Here is a 19,416-nt window from a genome sequence, read left to right as displayed (position 1 = left end):
TTCTGGAGGGTCTCTATTCCAACTGCCGTAGTGACTGGATTGCGGCTGGGAAACAGCTGGACTATTGGAGCCTGAGAGCTTTCCCTTGTCCCTGGAACTAAAACCTAGAGATGAAATCCTCGCGTGACTCCTCCCTCCCTCTCCCAATTTTGGGGTCGTGTATCTATGTGTCTCTGTGTGAGTGCTCTATTTTGCCTCTCTTGAACTGAACAAAGAGACCCACCAAAAATAGGCGAAGGAATGCATCACCCGTTCACTAGCAATTATTTTCTATTTATACACAAGAGGATCAGATTAATTTTTTATGGCAGGGAGGGGTTGGGGGAAGAAATTTGTGTATGTGTGTGTGTGTGTGTCTGTGTGTGTGTGCATGATTGCTTGTGTGAATGTTGGTGTGAGTATGTTTGTATGTTGTAGGGGAACTCTTTTTGGTGTTTGCAAGCTGCCTTGAGTAGTTGAAGGGAGTAAAAGAAAGGGATTGGTTAGCAGCATACAAAAATAATTCTCCAGAGGTTTTAAGAAGCTGTGACCTACTAAACAAATAAAAAGACCAACATACCACAAAACAATCCTCTAGTCAAACGAGTATCATCATATTTCTCTTTAACCTTGATCAATTACTTTCCTCTAGGGCACTTGCTTAGAAACACTAATTTTTTTTTAAGGCAAGTTGTACAGAGAGGTCTGATGTAGATTAGCTTTGAGTGTTTCTCTGAAACTAAATGATTCATGAAATCATAGAATGTCATAGCTGTAAAGGTCCTTTTAGAGAATCTTGTCAATCTCTTTCTTTCTCTCCCTCCTCCCATTTTACAGATAAAAAAACAGGCCTAGAAATAAAGTGTCATGCCCAAGGTCACAGTATGAGTGAATGGTAATACTAGACTAAGACCCAGCTCTCCTTAATCCAAAACAACAGTACAATTATGAAGGGACTTATAAACCACAGAGTTCTGCTACTTGTTTGAAATCTCAAGTTATTTTCAGAGGAAATACATTCTCCATGAGAATTAAGCTTTGTCCATATTTGTGGATATTGGAGGCCAAATATTTCTAAGTATCCCTTAAAATAATATACTTACTCTAAGGAGGGGGTGTATTTTTGGGGAGATTTTTAACCTGGATGTTCTAAAAGTAGAGAAATTTTTTAAAAATTATATAACATCATTTTTAAAAATTATACTAACATCATTCCTCCTAACTATCAGTTACATGGATGGAAAACTCATTCTGATTATATTTCCCTCCTTCTATTAGTGGGAAAAAATCTTTGGCCAACCTTTTCCCCTTCCCCAAAGAGTTCAATTCCAAGGGACACTTGGAGGACTTTAATGAGCAAATGTCCTTCAAGTCCTAAAAAAATATTTTATAGTCCTTATTAGACTATAGCTGAAAAATTCAAGTCCTTGGGGTAATTCAAGAAAAATTGTATGTCTTAGAATACTTTTATGAGGCATAGAATGTTTAATCAGAAAAAGTGAGCAGCAGCCAAGGTAATTCTTCCTTTCATTTGAAGTATTTTACATTGACCTTTATGCTTACTTTCATAATGCTGGAACAGTGCTGAACAAGTTTACTGTGTGATGTTCATTAACCTCTTGAGTTGCTCACAATTTCTCTTCCTAACACTGGAAATTTACTAATTAGTGTTCATCTGAAGATACTTGGGGAATTGCTGGGCCTGCTCTGAAACACCAAGCTTTGTTGTAGGAACCCTCATATATGGTTGCCTCTATGTAAAATAAATTCTATGGTCCCAGCCCTGTTAATTAGTTTTGTCTGGGACAGAGGGACACAAAGATTGAATTAGCTCTCATCTTATCTGAAAGCATCTTCTCTTCAGGATGAGGTTGAAAACTTGACTGACAAAGGAGAACAGTGTTGATTCAGTTTTTAAACTTTGCCTGTGGTAAACAACATACTTCAATCTTTGTCTGAAGGGCCTTGAGCACCCACATTTTCCCAGGGAAAATGATGTAGAAGCTGTTTGCACATAACGAAGCCAGGGGCACTGAAAGTTATGGTAGTATGCAGTGTATTTTTTTCCCTCTACAATATAAAAGTAAAAGAAGAATAACAGCCAGAGGGCTATGAGGTCCCTAACATTTGTTGAATAACATTAATTTCCTGAGGCCCAGAGAAGTTAACTGATTCCTTCTAAGGAATCTCACAGTGACTTAGAGTCTGGGCAAGAATTGATAATATTATGACCCAGTTAATTTAAAAGAAAGCAGATGGTGGAAAATAGAAATTAGGAAGAAGACTAAGTTAGGAGTCTGAAAACTTCAGCTCTACTTGCGAATGGATTAAAGGCAGGTGGGGCTCTCAGTCAGCACTGCCACAAAGATCCCTTCAATGACAGACATTATTTACTATGTGATTTGTAAGGCAACATGAAACTATGGGGCGCCACAAACCTGGAGAGCTCTGAGATGACTGCTCTTTTTGTCATTATATAAATCTAAATCTACTTTTGTCTTATTTTTCTTGGTCTTAGCTTCCTCATCTGTAAAATCAGAGGGATAGATTAGATGATCTCTACGGCCCCCCTTCAGTTCTATCACTTGAAATCTTACATTTAGTTTGGGTGTTCACAATAATATTGGGCTGAAGGGGATTGCCTGACCCACTTTGAGTTGTAAATTAAGCTATCAGTGAAAGTAGAAAAGCATTCCCACAGATCCTCTTGTCCAATCTAAAATCTTTCCAATCTTAGAGAAAGAAAATGTAGAATTTCCAGACCATCGGTACCCTGTATAAATGCTTCTTTTGCTCTGTACTATTCTCTGCATATGAAGGTGGGTTCAAAGATCCACAGAAAGATCAAAGCCACTAATGTTTTTTGTACTTGCCCCAAGCAGGATTGGACTTTATTCTAGAAACATCCATTATAAGTGACCTTTGGGGGGAGTAACATGTGTTGAAGGCTCTTTAGACTTGTAGCCAGTAGGGAGCATGTGTCATTGTTTTGCAAACCTTCAAACAGAATCAGAAATCCAAGTGGCAAACTAAATAGCAGTGTGTCCTGGGTATTTTTTTTTAAACACTCTTCAGAGGAGCTGGAGTCCCTGGACTTATGGAGAAAGACAACAAATCATTAATGCGATTTTTTTTTTTGACTTGACCTTCTCTCTTTCTTAATTTCTTTTTTTCACAACCACCCTCCCCCTTTTCCACTTCTTTCACAAAGACATAGAATTCAATCCCATGAATTCATCTCTCTTCCCAAGTCCAGGAATCCCATTCATGCTATGATGGACATTGGAGAATGTCAAGATTATTTTTCTTGCAGAATACCTCTTAGCTTCAGGTTTGGGTATTAATATTTTATATTTTGAGAAAAAAAATCCAGTTCTTGTTATGAGCAAGAAAATTCCCCAAAATCTTTCCTATGTCAAAAAGTTAGAATATATCTTCATGTCCTAGCAATTAATATTGGAAATATAGAATCTCTAGAAAGGATAAAAGTCTTAAGAAGTCTGTCCTTTACTCATATTAATCAACTGATAAAATATGGAAATCTTATTCTATAAATTTTTGAAAAAGGAAAAAAAGGGGTACAGCTTACACATATGTATACAGGATCTACATAACAAGCAGATATTTAGCACAGAGCTCAAAGTTCATGACATTTGTTACTATTTGGGTTCTTTCTATGTTCAATGGGAACATTGTCTCTAAGAATAAAAGGCATTTCATGTTACTCAGATTAAGGCAGGTTCTTCTCAGAAAAGTTTCTTTGACTTTTATATTGGTTTTTATTGGTCTTGTAGAGCTGAGGCTAGCTGATTTCCAGAATTCAGTTTTTACAAGTGCCTGATTACAATCTCTATTAAATATTTGTTTTCTTCTTCAAAGTCCTGAAAATTTAGGAAGGAAATGGGGTTTGGAGATTGTCTTCTCACTTGCTTCTACCTTTCAAACTCTGTAAAATTACTTATGGATACAACTGAAAGTTTTACAACTCCCTAGAATTGGTAATACTTTCTTTCAGCTGGTAGAACTTAGTGTCTTACTTATGCAGACATGAGTAACCAGAATGGTATAGATGTTCTTCCATGTTTTGAGCCACTTTTTTGGGGAATGATTGTAGTTTTTTGTCTTAATGCTATTCTAGACTCTTGATACCTTGCTTACTTTCTCTGTCTCATTTTAATTATTTGTACATCAAAAAAAAAAAAAAGATTGTCAAAGGTGCTAGATTATAACTTGGTTAGATGGAGACCAAAGTGATGCATTTCTTCCCTGTTTGGACCATTAGTTTATTTTTCCAAACTCACAGTTTGCTACCTTTTATCAGTGACCTTGAAAGCATATACACTTGGTTACAATGGAACATGAGGGACAGTAAGAGTACATATGTTGAACAAAAAAAAATTCATCACTACTAATAGACATATATGTTATAATGTTTTTTTTTTTAACTGATTGTAAATTATTGTCATGTGCCAATTTTCAGTGACTTAATAGTTTTAAGCAGTACAAGCAAATTGTATCTTGGGGGAAAAAAGCTTTCACCAATGAAAATTCATCCTTCAAAGAATACTTGCAAATATATTTTTTTCTGTAGTACCTATGAAAGGCTTGTGGGATGGTTTATTGCCTAAATGACAAATTTAAATATATGAAGTAGGAGATGTTTGATATTAATAATAAGCTTGATTTGAATCCTATCCTGCTAATTACTTCTACACTTAGGTTCTATGAATATATAGGACCTAATGGAATACTTCATTAGTTTCATGTCATATTTTTTTATATATTAGGAATAATTCTGCATATTTTCTTCTCTCCCCACTTGGTAAATTTTCCAGAACAATTTTGTCTATTGTTTATTTCTGACTCTGGATGATACACACTGACCAAGTTGATTCACTGGGTCCATGGAAAAATATTGAAAGAGAATTTAATAAGTCAAAGCCCTCCTTAATGCTACATGCTTTATCTAATTTTGCCATTCCTCATTCAATATTGACTAATAAACATCTATGAATGCATACTTCTTACCTTTACCCATTCATTTTACAGCTTCCAATAATTATGCTGGACATGACAGACATATATAATACTAGAGCTATAACATAAGATTATTATGCTTTCAAACAATCTAGTTTTCAAATATGTTTTTCAAGAATGTATAGCCTCTTTAAAAAGGTCTTTTATGATCTAGTATCAAGACTTGCCTATAACATTCTTAGGAAACTATTTAAATAACAATAAAAACCCCAAGATGGTAATGTGTAGTGTACCTCTATATTGTCCAAGGCAAGATATTACTTCTAATGTGAATCTTTACATAGTGGCAGACTGGAATAGATAGGTTTGAGAATATACTTCTTGTATATGTTATTTGTGTGAACACACACACACACATACACAATGTCACTTTGTGATATCTTACAATATGGTACAAGGTAACTAGTCAGGAAATTCCAGCCTTAGTAGTAGAGGGAGAACTAAAATGTGTTCCCTTAATTATCATTTGTGAATTAACAAACCATTTCCTATGCTTTTCTCTGTCCTTCCTTCTTCTTCCATCACTCTTTGTATAGCTGGGTATTTGACAGGAAAATTAGTTTGAGACCCTGAACAGCAGAGTATATTACATATAATTCTGAGATTATTACAGTGTTCATCCTTTTGGATGGAAGTATAGGGGAAGGGGTTGAATAATGATGATGATGATGATGATGATGATGATGATGATGATGATGATGATAGTGATCGTGATAACACCATCTCACATTTAGAAGGTCAATGTCAGACGTACTAGATTGTAGGCAGGCCTTTGAAATATATATATATATATATATCACATATGTATTATATATTACATAAAATATTTTAGAAGAGAAGTATATATAACATTTACTATGCCTAGTAGAAGGTGATTTTTTAAAGAGGGTGTCATTGATTATATCTGTGTTCTTCATTTTTCTTAGAGCTCTTGCTGATGTTATGAGACCACAGGGCCACTGTACAACAGACCATATGGAAAGAGATCTTAACATCGTTGTTCATGTCCAGCATTATGAAAACACAGATACGAGAGCCCCTGTAAATAATTTACGTAAGTACAACTGGTACACACTACTTTAGGTCATGTAATGTGGTATTCAAAGATCACAAATTACATATTTGAATCAGAAAAGGTTTTCTTTTGTTGAATTGGAAAATCAGTCCCTCTAATAGTTAAAGCAGATGGCAATGAACAAAGTTGGGTTTGGTGAGATTGTGTTTGGTTAGAGGTACCTTGTCTGATGAGCCTATTTCCCTAAGTAGATCAAGTTATTTCTTCTTTAAAGTTTTTATGGTAGTGGTTGATTAACAAACAGTGTCATGATTAAGGAGGAATTTTAGATTCTTTATAGAACACTGAACTTCCTTTTAAAAAAGGTTAAATTGTATGATTTTTAAGTGGTGATAGTCACAGGTAATGAATCAGGCAAAATATGAGTTTAATTGATTTCTCAAGCCAAAGGAGTTATGCTTGTGCTATTATTGTTCTAAACTGAGCACTACCGTGTGTACATCTGGAAAGTTCCAAAGATGCTTTTTATTCTCTATCTAACAAATATTATTGATTTAGAGACATTGACTAATAGGAGCTGAGGAAAAACAAGTTTGTCTAGCTTTTGATTATATTGCATTGTTGTGATTATTCATAGCTATTCTGTTTTCAAGTAATCCAACATTATACTCAAGGGTTGGTTTAAAATACTCAAAGCCAAACCACTCAAGTGATACATTTAACTAATCTTTGAGTTTAAAAGTACTGAAACTAAAAAGTTTTGCACATTTCATAATCTGTTTCCTTAATTGAAACTTAGCTTCATAATTATGTAGAATTTCTTTAGATGAATCACAGTTTTATGAATTTCTGGATTTGGGCTACTGGATATTTAGTTTCTTTTAGCTATAATATTTAATAGGCACGGGAAAAGTTGATGGGAACAGGTGAATAAATAAGGTAAACATTAATTATACATCATGAAGATTTTTCATTGCCACATAGATTGTCCTAACTTTGGCCAAATATTATGGAAATAAAGATTTTGTAGTTCTCTGAAATAGCATTATGAAGGAATGGTTTAGATTTCATTATAATCAATCATGTAGACCTGATTCAGAGTCTGTATTGTACATGCATATGAGTAAGCAGCAATTATTTTACAGGGTAAAGCATCTTGATTGAAAGTTTTATGATCATTCTTATCTCCCTGAACAGCATGGTGAATTTGACCCACTCTAACAACACAATTGTGTTGGATGCTGGCTTTAACAGAAACAAAAACATTCTCTTTTAGATTTTTTCCACAAGATATTAAGTTGAAACGAGATTTATAGGAGTGTTATATATCATTAGTGATTCATTGCAACACGTGCATAAAAGAGATAAAATTGTATTGAGTCTACAGCTACAAAAAGTGACTTAAGTTTCTCACTTAAAGATACAATCTTCAGGATTATTTCAAATAGGAGCTTAAATGGACATACAAACCTATTGAAGTCAGTTAGATTTTATTGTTCCTTGGGGCAAAAGTATAGGAATATTAATATATCTTGTTTAAATATAAGGTATTTTCTTTCAAAGTTGTATTAAAGACAAATTGGGTGTTGTAGAAGAGGGAAAAGCTTCTTTGAGAAGACTACTAGAGGCTATGGCAATTTCTTTGAGTGTATCTTCTATATTTTGGTACCTCATAGTGTTTTAGACCAAGAATTCTATTTTAGCCCAGACTTTGATTGTTCCAGAGAATAATTGGACATTTTTGTGGTAGTCTTTAGATTAGATTGCCCATGTCTACAGTAGTTGAAGGAACAATGGTGATTCACTACCTCTAGAAGCTCTGCTTAGTGGGTTGGCGTAGAGGGAATTTTCTCTATTTGTTTTGGAGAAATTGTCCTACTTTGGTACAAAGACATTGAAAAAATTCAGTTCTGCCCCCATAATATGTGTATTCTTATTCAAAGAACCAATAGGTCTGATCCAATTTTTTAAAAATCTTATTTTTATTGCTATTATGTATTTTTAGAACACATTCATTTCTGAATATATTCCTTCTTATTCCTTGCCTACCAAATTGTCTCTTGTAACAAAAAATAAAAAAGGAAGAGAAAATGGTTCAGATATCAACTATGTTTGACCAGTATATGCAGTACTTTATACCCCTAATCTCCCATTTTTTGCAAAGAAGGAATGGAAATAGAATTTTTGTAATTATTTCCTGGAGGCAAACTTTGATCTCACGGTATTAAAAACCGTCATTTTTGCTATGGTCTCTCCACCTGTTAAGCAGAAGACTTTTTAACAAGCATTCATGTAACAACCAAGATCAATTTTATAGGAAATTATTTCCAAATTTTATGTTCCTGCATTTGGCTAGAGGCTCTATAGTTACCACTTGTATATCATGTTTGATATTTAGCAGTAGCCTACTCTGTATTTCTATTTGTAGTGGTTGTCTGGTTGTTTTCAGTTGTGTCTCACTCTTTGTGAACTCTTTTGGGGGTCTTTTGTGCAAATATTAGAGTGGTTTGCCATTTCCTTCTTTAGCTCATTTGACAAGGAAACTGAGGCAAACAGGGTGAAATGACTGATTTGCCCAGGGATACACAGTTAGTGAGTGTCTGAGATTTTTAAGCTCAAAAAGATGAGTCTTAGAGAACAAAACTTTCCTAACTATTTATTTTTCCTTTTCTCCCTCTCAGTCATTGATATTGGAGCACTTCCTAGCCTTTTCCTTATGCTTCTGCAAATTGTTAGAGAGGGTAGGTCAATGCAGAGTCCTGAGTATATGAATGAGCTGCAGGGAGAGGGTGTCCTGGTGAGGAAAGGAATAATAATAATAATCAGTAGCAATTGCTAAAGTTTCTATAGTACTTTAAGGTTTGCAAAGAGCTTTCTATATGTTATTTCATTTGATCCTCACAACAATCCTGTGATGCAGGTAGTATCATTTCTATTTTAAAGATAAGGAAACCAAGACTGAGAAAGATAGTCACTTTCCCAGAGTCATGCAGCTAGTGAGAGTATGAAGCACTAGGATTTGAACTCAGGTCTTCCTGACTAAAAGTTCAATGCTCTTTCCATTGCATTCCCTAGCTATTAGTAACAAGCAAGGAGGAGATATGGTCTTTTGGGCGTAGGTGTTATGAAGCCTTTCAATGGAATTTATTATACTCTATTGTTCTTGATGTGTGAGACTTGAAATTTTCAGCTCAAGAAGGATTACTCTGCAGTTTACACTAATCGTATTCCTGTAAGACATTCATTGATGTTGGCTAAAAGTATGTAATCTGATCATTCAAAAGCCCTTGACCTCTTTGATTAATAGAATATAGACATAGATAACATGGTGATTTCTCCTTACCCCTTGCCAAATCCTTCTCCCTTCTGCCTACTTTTCAAAGCAGTGTGTAATAATAGCAAGTATTTAATGGGATATTTTATCTTTGAGTATTTTATGCATGTTCTAGTCCTGAAAATAAATCTTTGGGATCAGGGCAGCTAAGGCTTCTTATAGACACTTTGTGCCAGAGTAAGAGAACACTGAATAAACAACTAAGAATATCTGTATTGTGATAATTATAATGATATTGTTGTTCAGTTGTTTTTCAGTCATGTCTGACCCTTTGTGACTCCATTTCTGGTTCTCTTGGCAGAGATAATGAAGTATTTTGTTGTAGAGGAAAGGAACTCTGGAGAAGTATACTTGAAATAAGGTGTTAACTCAGTGGAATTGATGAGATGATGGTTCTCTAGCTCACATATACTTAGTACTTAGTATGATGATGTAATGGTTCTCTAGTTCACACATACATAGTATGCTGTAATGATGTAATGATAATAGGGTATATAAAGGCTAAGAAGGACTGGAAGAAAGACATTTTATCTTTGACCACCCTTGTGGTGTCTGTCCTGCCTCCTTCACTCCTGCATTAAGATCAGGGCTGATCCCAAGGACCTCCAGAAAGCTAGGCCGAACATTATACTAATGATGAAGCATACTATCCATTCCAGAGAAAGAATTGATTTGTTGTTTGTATGACTGAAGCATACTATTTTTCACTTTCCTTCATTCAAGTCTTCTAAATGACTAATATGGAAATGTTTCACATGATTGCACATGTATGACCTATGTGATTGTTTACTATCCCAGGGATCAGAAAGGGGAGGGAGGGAGAGGTAGAAAAGACACAGGATGGCCACTCTCTGGATATCCATGGGCACCTTCTTGACTCTAGAGTAACAATCCTCCACCTCACTCACCACATTTTGTCATTTGTTCTCTATCTCATTTTATAGATGAGGAAAGTGAGGTAATCAGGAATAGGTGAATTGCCTAGGGTTACACAGCTAGTAGAGATAGAGAAGGAAATGGAAAAATACTCCAGTGTTTCTGCCAAGAAAACCACAAATGGAATCATGAAAAGTCAGGTGTGACTGAACAATAACAACGGGATAACATTTTGAGGTTTCTAAAGTATCTTAATGTAGATTATGCCATTTAGTCTTTACAACTATGTGCTGTTATTATTCTCATTTTATAGATAGGAAACAGGCTCAGAGGCTTTCCAAGAATCATATAATTAGTAAATGGCCAAGACAAGGTCCTAATGTAGGTTTTCTGATTTCAGGTCTAGTGTGTACTATCCAGGGTCTTACCTAGTTGCCTCATAGTCACAAACACTCTCAAATAAGGGGTAATGATGGAGGACACATTAGTTTAAGGGGCAAGGTATATTTATGAAGAACTATACCCCTGAGGGACATTCTTGGCCTTAGAATGAGACAATATGATGTAGTGGAATGAATGAATGGAGTTTCAGGCCTTGGGTTTGAATCCTGGCTCTGTCATTTACTTTATGTGTGTCTTGGGTCAATTGAAGCCTCTCTGAATTTCACTTTCCTCATTTGTAAATTGAGAGATTTAGAGATATTAATTTCTTAGGTTCTTTCCATTTTTAATTCTGTGCTATGACTGCTGTCACATATTGCAGAGCCAGAGAAAAGTTTGTAAAGAGGCTTAGCTCCCTTTTTGATTTCCAAAAGGAGATGTTAATTAGGATCTGATGGATTTCAATTCAACTGGAGTAATGTTTACTGAACAAACACAGAGCACATGATGCACTAGGACTTTGGTATTCCTTTAGAGGAAGGGATTTCTCAACACTTCCTATGAAGAATTTAGCATCTAGGAAGGTTAATAAAGTCATTAAATGGCATAGAGTGTTAGGCAGAGTAGATAATGTTGAACTTGGAAGTCAAACTTGTTGCAGACATTTGCTAACTATGTGATCCTGGGTAAGTCATTTAATGACCCTCAGTCTAAGTGTCCTCATATGTAAAAATAAAATTAAAATAGCTCCTACTTCCCAGTATTGCTTTGAGCATAAAATGCAATAATATTTATAAAGCACCTTGCAAATCTTAAAGTAATATATAATTGCTAGTTCTATTGTTATCATCATTATCGTTATTGTTATTATTAGTTATTATTATGGCCACTAGTGTACCTATAATTTCATCAGTTCCTTGTGAGAAAATTCACTCTATCATTGGAGTTTAACACATTCTCTGCAACACACACACACACACACACACACACACACACACACACACACACAGGTAGATAGATAGATGCTACAGAGTTGTCTAGTACACAGAGACTTGAAGTTTCAGTTGAGGAGTCAGTATATATTAGAGGTAGGCCTTGAACTCAGGTATTTCTGGCTTTGTGGTCAGCTGTACCAGCCTTATGTGAAGGTTTATAAATAGATTTTAAACCCTTGCATGTTAATCTCTCTGGAGGAGAAATGGGTCCATTTGAAGCTAAACAAAGCTCTCCTGCCAATTATCTCAGTCCAAATGGCCAAACAAACAAAAACCCCCAAGCTTTCCCCAAACCCCCATTGAATAGAAATTAAAAGTCAAAATACCTTTAAAAGGGATCCATTTCTGTGCAAGAGTAAAGTTACTTTTGCAGGGTAAAGGAACAAAATAGAAGAGATTTGTAAAGTAAATTTCTCCCTTTGGGCATAGATTTTGTAGGGTAGTATAAAGATAAGTCAGAGAGATGGACTTCTTGGATTCAAGAGACTATTATTCCATTACTACACTGATTTTGAGGGCATTATAGTGTCATGGGCAAGTTCCTTCTTTGGGCCTCAGTTTTCTCACCTGTCAAATGAAAAGTTTGGACAATTTCATATTCAAAATTCCTTCTAGCTCTATCTCTGAGTTTATCCTGCTTATTGGAAATCAGGGAAAGTATTCTAATGATTTTATACCTTGGCTACATATTGAGTTCCCACAATTGAGCACAGTCAGTTCAATACAGATATGGAAACACCTGATTGTGAATACAATTTGTGTTAAGGGATCCTTTGATTGAATAGGAATTTTTTATGGGTTACTCCATGAAAACTCAAAATGGTTGTTTCCCTTGTAGTGTTTCTTTTGGGGAAGGCCTGGATGGATTTGGTCAATCATCTGTGATGTTGACATAAGTGAAGATTAAATATTATGAAAACAAAAATTTTCAGCAAAAAGATCAGACAAGTTGTTAGGATTGTGACTAGCCTCTGATAACATAATACATGGATATCATGGCAAGGTTTTTCTTTTCTAAGCAGTAATATCTCTACCTGGTAAATACTTTTATTCCAGTTAAAATCTCTGGTAGTTTAAAATCAATTTTATACTTAAATTCTTATGAATTATAATCTCAGGTGTAATTTATGTGTGTTATACCAGTCCAATATTCTGATACTTATTGAGTACTTAAGAAGTATACAACACTGCTCAACATATTGAATGACATAATATTGACAAGTTGGGGTTTCTGCCTTCCTGGAACTTCCAATCTAATTGGATGGGGAAGAAATAAATAAAGGAAAAACCGATTAACAAAATGATAAGTCCTAGATGAGTGATATAGGCAAGTGCTAAAGATATTTTGAGGAAGAGGAAGAACATGTGAGAAATAATTGGTTTTCCTTTTTGCTTTCTAGATAACTTAACATCCCTATTTTCCCAAGATAAGGAGCTTCTCAATTATGATCAACAGCAATAAGATTTGTGGGACTGTTTTCTTATTTATAAGATAGGGGATGTTAAGTTCTCTTCTAGCTCTGCTACATACTAACTGTTGTTCATCTTGGACAAGTCATCTTAACTTTCTTTGCTTTATCTGTGAAAATGAAAATTATAAAAACTTCTTTCCTCTCTCCCAGTTTTTCAGTTTATCCTCACCTTTGAATCCCAAATAAGATAATGTATATTAAATGTTTTATACTGTAAAAGGTTATATACATATCAATCATTGCATCTGTTGTTATTTTGATTCTACAATGCTATATTTTCTTCCTAAGAGAGACCTGGGAGGGTGATCACTGATATAGGAGCTGACTCTCAGTTCACTAGGGGGCAGTGTCATGCATCTGCTTACTTTTTTCTATTTGGAAGGCTGCCATTGCCTTCCTACTCAAAATGCTTCCCCCCACCCCCATGTTGTTTGTCAGCTAATAATACTGATTTTTAACAAATGATTCTAGTGTCAAAGGGAAATGAAGATATTGTCAATACCTTTCCAGAAGGAAATCTAACAGGGTGCATTTTCCCCTAGTCTCACTAACTTGTTCCTGTTTTTTCATTTTCCTTGCACTTTCTTATTGATATCATAGGAACTTTTTTCTGTTAGAATTATTGATTTAATGTTTTATGTAATAGGTCCAAATGAAAGAAAGGTTTTATTGAAATTAAGAAAAAACAAATTCTAGAAATTTGTCACAAATCAGAATCAACCTCTCAAGCTTATTTTTTATCTCTGTGAAAATGAAAAGATATGTCTATTTCCAAAACAAACAAACAAACAAACAAACAAAACCCCAACCCTTTTAAAAAATAAGTTTTGTACTCCAGATTAGTTCTTCAAAAAAAAAAAAAAAAAAAAAAAAAAAAAAGCTTTATTTTCTCTGAACAAACCCTGTAAAAAATAAACATTGTCTATAAATCATTTCTGGAGCTCTTTTTAATCCCACCCCCTCCCACCCCCAACTTCTATTAATGTTGTTCACATGGTATTGTTTAGTTCAATTTGCATGGCCTTTCAAAAGTGTTCTCAACCAGATGTGTGGCTACTCTTCTCTAAACAGAGGCCAAGTGGGCAACACAATATCCTGTTTATATAAGTAGGTACTCTGTTCTGTGTGTTCATTCAGTCTAGGGAGACAACAAAAAAATTCTCTCCATATATACAGCCCCTCTATGTTTTGCCTCCTGTTTTTTTAAGCCTTTTTTGAGGGTTTAATTTTTATGCTGTTGTTCAGAGGAGGATCAGGATCTATCATTTTATCCATGTAAGGAAATTTCTGTGTGGAAACTTCAGAGTTTCTTGAGTCACTGAGAGGTTAAATGATTGCCCATAGAAGCATATGAAAGGTAGGTCTTTGCATTCCAAGGCTAGCTCTGTATATTGACTCTTATTTTCTGAATTAGAAAATTTAAAAAAAAAATCTTTTGATATGAGTGGGAAGAGTACTATGTTCGTATTACAAAATAGTTCGTAAGTAAACTGAAGAATGCTGAGATCCATTGAAAAAATCTTCCTCATTTACTGTGGCATCTAAGGGCCTATCAGTCAACACATTAATTAAGTGATTACTATGTGTCAGGCACTGTGATAGACCCCATAGACTAAAATATAAAGGATAAAACAATTTCTGTTCTCAAGGAGCTAACATCCTAACGGGGGATGCAGATCATATATAAAATCTGTGGCTCAGAAAGGCTAAATTACTTGGCTAAATGGAAGGGCAAGGATTTGGATTTAGGTTCTCTAACTCCAAATGCAGTGCCCTTTCTATTATATCATTTGCCTACTAAATCTAGTAAATATAAAGAGAGGAGGAATAAGAAGTAGCCAAATAAAGAAATTTGGGAGTGAAGTCTCTAGCATTGTGAAGGGAAGAGAGATTAGAAAAAGCTTCATGCAGAACATGGTGATCAAAACATATCTTGAAGAAAAGGAGAAATTTTATGAAGTGGAGTTAGGATTGAGTACGTTCTAGGTGTAAGCAATAGTCCGAGCAAATGGATGGAGAGGGAAGATGGAAGGCCACATGACATCACACATGTGGGAAACATATAGAAATATAGTTGACCTGGATTGTGGCATGTGGAAGGAGGAATTATATGCCAAGAGGCTGGAAAGATATGTTGGGGCTAGATTGAAAAGGGCTTTGAAAACTAATGATAAGCTTTTATATTTTGAACTAAAAGCCTTCAGAAGTCACTCAAGCTGATTGAGGGGTCACTTAATAAAATTTTTAGCTTGAGGAAAATCATGTTGGCAGCAATTTATAGAATGGACAAGAAAGGGAAAAAACTTAAAGAAGGGAGACCAATTAGGAGACTATTGCAATAATATTACTAAGAGATTATTAGAGTCTTAGCTGGTGGCAGTGTGACAAGGCATCAGATAGAAGAGATATGTGGATTCAGAAAGAGCAAGATTAATTAACTGATTGGATATGGGGGTTGAGGGCAATGAAGAGTTGAGAATAACATTAAAGTTATAAACTTTTGAGATTGGAAGAATGGTGATCTTTTTGATGGAAATAAAGAAGTTTGGGAAAAATAAGAGTTTGAGAGGAAAGATAGTTCTGTTTTGGACATGCTCAACTTAAAATGTCTCTAGAATATCCAGTTTGAAATGTCCTTAATGGGGATATTTAATCTAGTTAGCACTGGGTCCCTCATGTCCTTCTGTGATGTCTAACTTTAGTCCTCCCTATTACTTTTATGAAGATTTGGCATGAGATGTTTTTCCTAATTATGTCAATTGTAGTCTGAGCTACTATTACATTTAAAAGCCACAAATCAAGTAGTCAAGTATCTAATTAAGACAGAATATTAATTCCCACAGGAAAATAAATGTAATACAGGATCTGCCTTAAGAATCCTTTGTGCACAAATGAATATAATTTTCTATTGCTTTCATTGAAGGAGATATGGTTGCCTGTGGGAGGGGAAACAGAATTCTACCTGTGTGAGGGTGAATGAGATAAAGAGTCATTCATCCCTTTCTCAAATTTAAGTAAGTATTCCTTTGGTGGCTGGCATGAAGTTCTACTGAAGCCCTGAATTTTCAGCTCAAACACATACAGGGCTTACAATTTATTCCACATGGAGCCAATTTTTTGGATTTCCTTCTTATGTATTCTTCACAACTTGAGTGTACTTAATTCAACATTAGCTTTTTTTTTTTTCCTTTTTTTTCTTTTTTTACTCATTAGAACTTGTTCTAGAATATCACATTGGTCCAGTTTTTCTCTTTCCAAGACAATTTAGGAACATCTCTTGACTTCTTTTTTTTCCTTGTGTCTCTTTATTGTCAAACTTCTCTCTCTTTTTAAAGTTTATACCTTCTAATGCAATTCCTTATTCAGTCACCAATCTTGGAGCATTCTGATATCATTAAATATCAATGTGTTCCAGATATTGGGCTAAGTGGTGGAGATAAAGAGAAAGACAAAAGACAATCCATCCACTTGAGGAATTCACAGTCTAATGTAATAGGCAACATGAAAATGACTATGAACAATAAAGCTAGGTGGAAGGTAAATAAATTGAAAGTAATCAGTAGAAGGAAGCCATCAAAATTAAGAGGGATTGCAAAAGACTTCCCATAGAAGATAAACTTTTAGTTGAGAATTGAAGGAAGCCAGGAAAACTAGAAGCAGAAGAAAGAAAAGGTAGAAAATTTCTGCCATGGGAGAGAATCAGTAAAAATACCTGATGTTGAAAAGTGGAGTACCTTGTGCAAATAACTGTAAGGAAACCAGTGTCACTGGATCATGGGATATGTGGTTGGAGTCTTGGGTAGAGAGGAAGATATAAGAAAGATGGAATGCCAGATGGAATTTTTTTATTAAAACTTTTTCTTTTTTTAAATTATAGCTTATTATTTACAAGATATGTGCATGGGCAATTTTTCAGCATTGACAATTGCAAAACCTTTTTTCCAACTTTTCTCCTCCTTCCCCCCACCTCTTCCTCCAAATGGCACGTTGACCAATACATGTTAAATATGTTAAAGCATAAGTTAAATACAATATATGTATACATGTCCATACAGTTATTTTGCTGTACAAAAAGAATCAGACTTTGAAATAGTGTACAATTAGCCTGTAAAGGAAATAAAAAATGCAAGTGGACAAAAATAGAGGGATTGGGAATTCTATGTAGTGGTTCATAGTCATCTCTCAGAGTTCTTTCGCTGGGTGAGGCTGGTTCAATTAATTACTATTCTATTGGAGCTGATTTTAACAGTTGTATAAACCATTTACCTTGAAGCCTCCATTTTTTCCTTTGCACACTTTCTGTCAAACTGTGGAAACTGAAACTGAAGTATGTATGTGAAGGGTGAAAACATAAGAAACATCAGAGAGTTGAAATGATTTAGGGATAAATTTGGCATCTTAGATTTCCTTTGTCTTATTTAGTTGATTCTTTTAAAAATGATTTATTTCCTTTTCAGTGTCCCGAGGATAAGAAACAGAATATAAATTTGTAATCAAGATCTGTGTAAGGAAAATCATGGTTATAAATATATTACTAACTCAGAACTGAGTATTATGAAAATGTACAAATGATATAAAGTAAAATTTGCTTTTTGAAAAGCAAAAAAGAAAAGAAAGTAAAACTTGTGCATTATTTTCCACGCTTCATAGAAAAGTGCATACCCTAAAATTCAACTTTCAAATTATACGCATCATGATAAAATGGAGAAAGAAATGTCCTTGGAGTAAAAAGATCTAGGGTTGAGTTGTTTTTTTACTGAGCACTGGCTGTGTGATTTGGACATGACATTTCGATTTTCTGAGACTAAATTTTCTCATTCATGAAATGGAGATTGTTGTCATTTTTCAATCATTTCTGATACTTTGTAACTTCATTTTGGATTTTCTTGGAAGAGATATTGGAGTGGTTTACCATTTTCTTCTCCAATTCATTTTACAGATGAGAAAATTCAGACAAACAGGGTTAAATAACTTGCCCAGGGTCACACAGCTAGTAAATGTTGGAGACCAGACTTAAACTCAGGAAGATGTGTCTTCCTGATTCTACCTGTGGTATTCTGTTCACTGAGCTACCCAGGTGTCTAGCAAATGACAGTGTATTATGTGGCTCAAATACCATATTTTTGTGGTATCATAGAAAGAGCACTGGATTGAGAATTAGAAACTTGAATATTTAATCCTGGCATGACTTTAGATGACCTGTGTGAATTTGGATAAATCGTAACCCACACATAGTTACTGATTTGATCTCTCAGTCTAAGTTTTCTTAACTATTTCTTAACTATTCTCCATCTCTCCCAGCCTACATTAAAAAATAAAGTTTTATTAATGTGTATAGACTTAAGTACAAATTATTATATTATTAAATTTATTATTTATTATATTTATTATTATTAAATATAGATTTCAATGGCTTTAGAAACTAGTTAATCCAACTCTTTCATTTTATAGATGAGAGTTAAGTGTCTTGTTCATAGTCAAAGAGCTAATATGTAAAAGAAAAAAAGTGGGACTTGAACCCAAATGTTCCTGATTCCAAAGCCATCACTTTATCCATTATGCTGGATTGAATCATTTCCTTTTAAAACCATCACTCATTTCTCTGATATTTCTCCTGTTCTCAACAGATCTTTCTCTTCTAAGGCAAAGTATGGTTAAACAAACAAGCAAGCAAGCAAACAAACAAACAAACAAAAAAGCTTATACATTATCTGAATTTATACTGCTGATCTTTTTGAGGAATATCCCATATATATGTGTGTATGTTTGTATACATAGTTTACAAAGTGCTATATACATACAACACTTTGTAATATAAAATTCTATTAAAATGATTTATTATTGGTATCTAGTTGGTTTCTTTAATTCTTATTTTATTTGTTATGGAAGGCAGATAAAAAAATCAATGGACAGGTAACCATCCTTTTAAAAAATTATATGTTTTACAGACTGTTAAATAAATATTTATAGTAAATTTTTTTTAGTTGAATGACAGTTTTAGGATTTAAGCCAATTTTCTTTAGGTTTTCTGAAAGCATGTTTGTTTCAACTCCTATAACAAATAGAATGATAGTAATGGTAGGCAGATTGTATAGTTGAAAAGAATGCTGGGTCTGGAGTTAGGGAGACCTGAGTTCAAATCTGTCTTCAGATACTTACTGGCACTTAATCTCCATCTCAAATTTCACAATTGTAAAATGGGGGAAATGATAACACTATTAAGACAAGGTTGTTATTCAGATTGAATAATGTAATATTTGTAAAGCACTTAGCTTGGTGTCTGACACATGGTAACTATTATATAAATACCATTATTATTATTATTAT

General features: G+C 34.3%; 1 protein-coding gene across 1 annotated transcript in view; it reads left to right on the top strand.

The window, feature by feature from the left end:
- SHISA9 (shisa family member 9) overlaps nt 1-19,416 on the top strand; it is a 450,272-nt gene that overhangs the window by 1,772 nt on the left and 429,084 nt on the right. Inside the window, 1 exon segment of the mRNA XM_074280583.1 lies at nt 5,943-6,070. Within this exon segment, the coding sequence (XP_074136684.1) occupies nt 5,943-6,070 (128 nt within the window).

The sequence above is a fragment of the Sminthopsis crassicaudata genome, chromosome 1, assembly GCF_048593235.1.
Source record: "Sminthopsis crassicaudata isolate SCR6 chromosome 1, ASM4859323v1, whole genome shotgun sequence".
NCBI classification, from domain to species: Eukaryota; Metazoa; Chordata; class Mammalia; order Dasyuromorphia; family Dasyuridae; genus Sminthopsis; species Sminthopsis crassicaudata.
The sequence above is the reverse complement of the archived record's forward strand: the minus strand, read 5'-3'. Positions and strand labels throughout refer to the sequence as shown.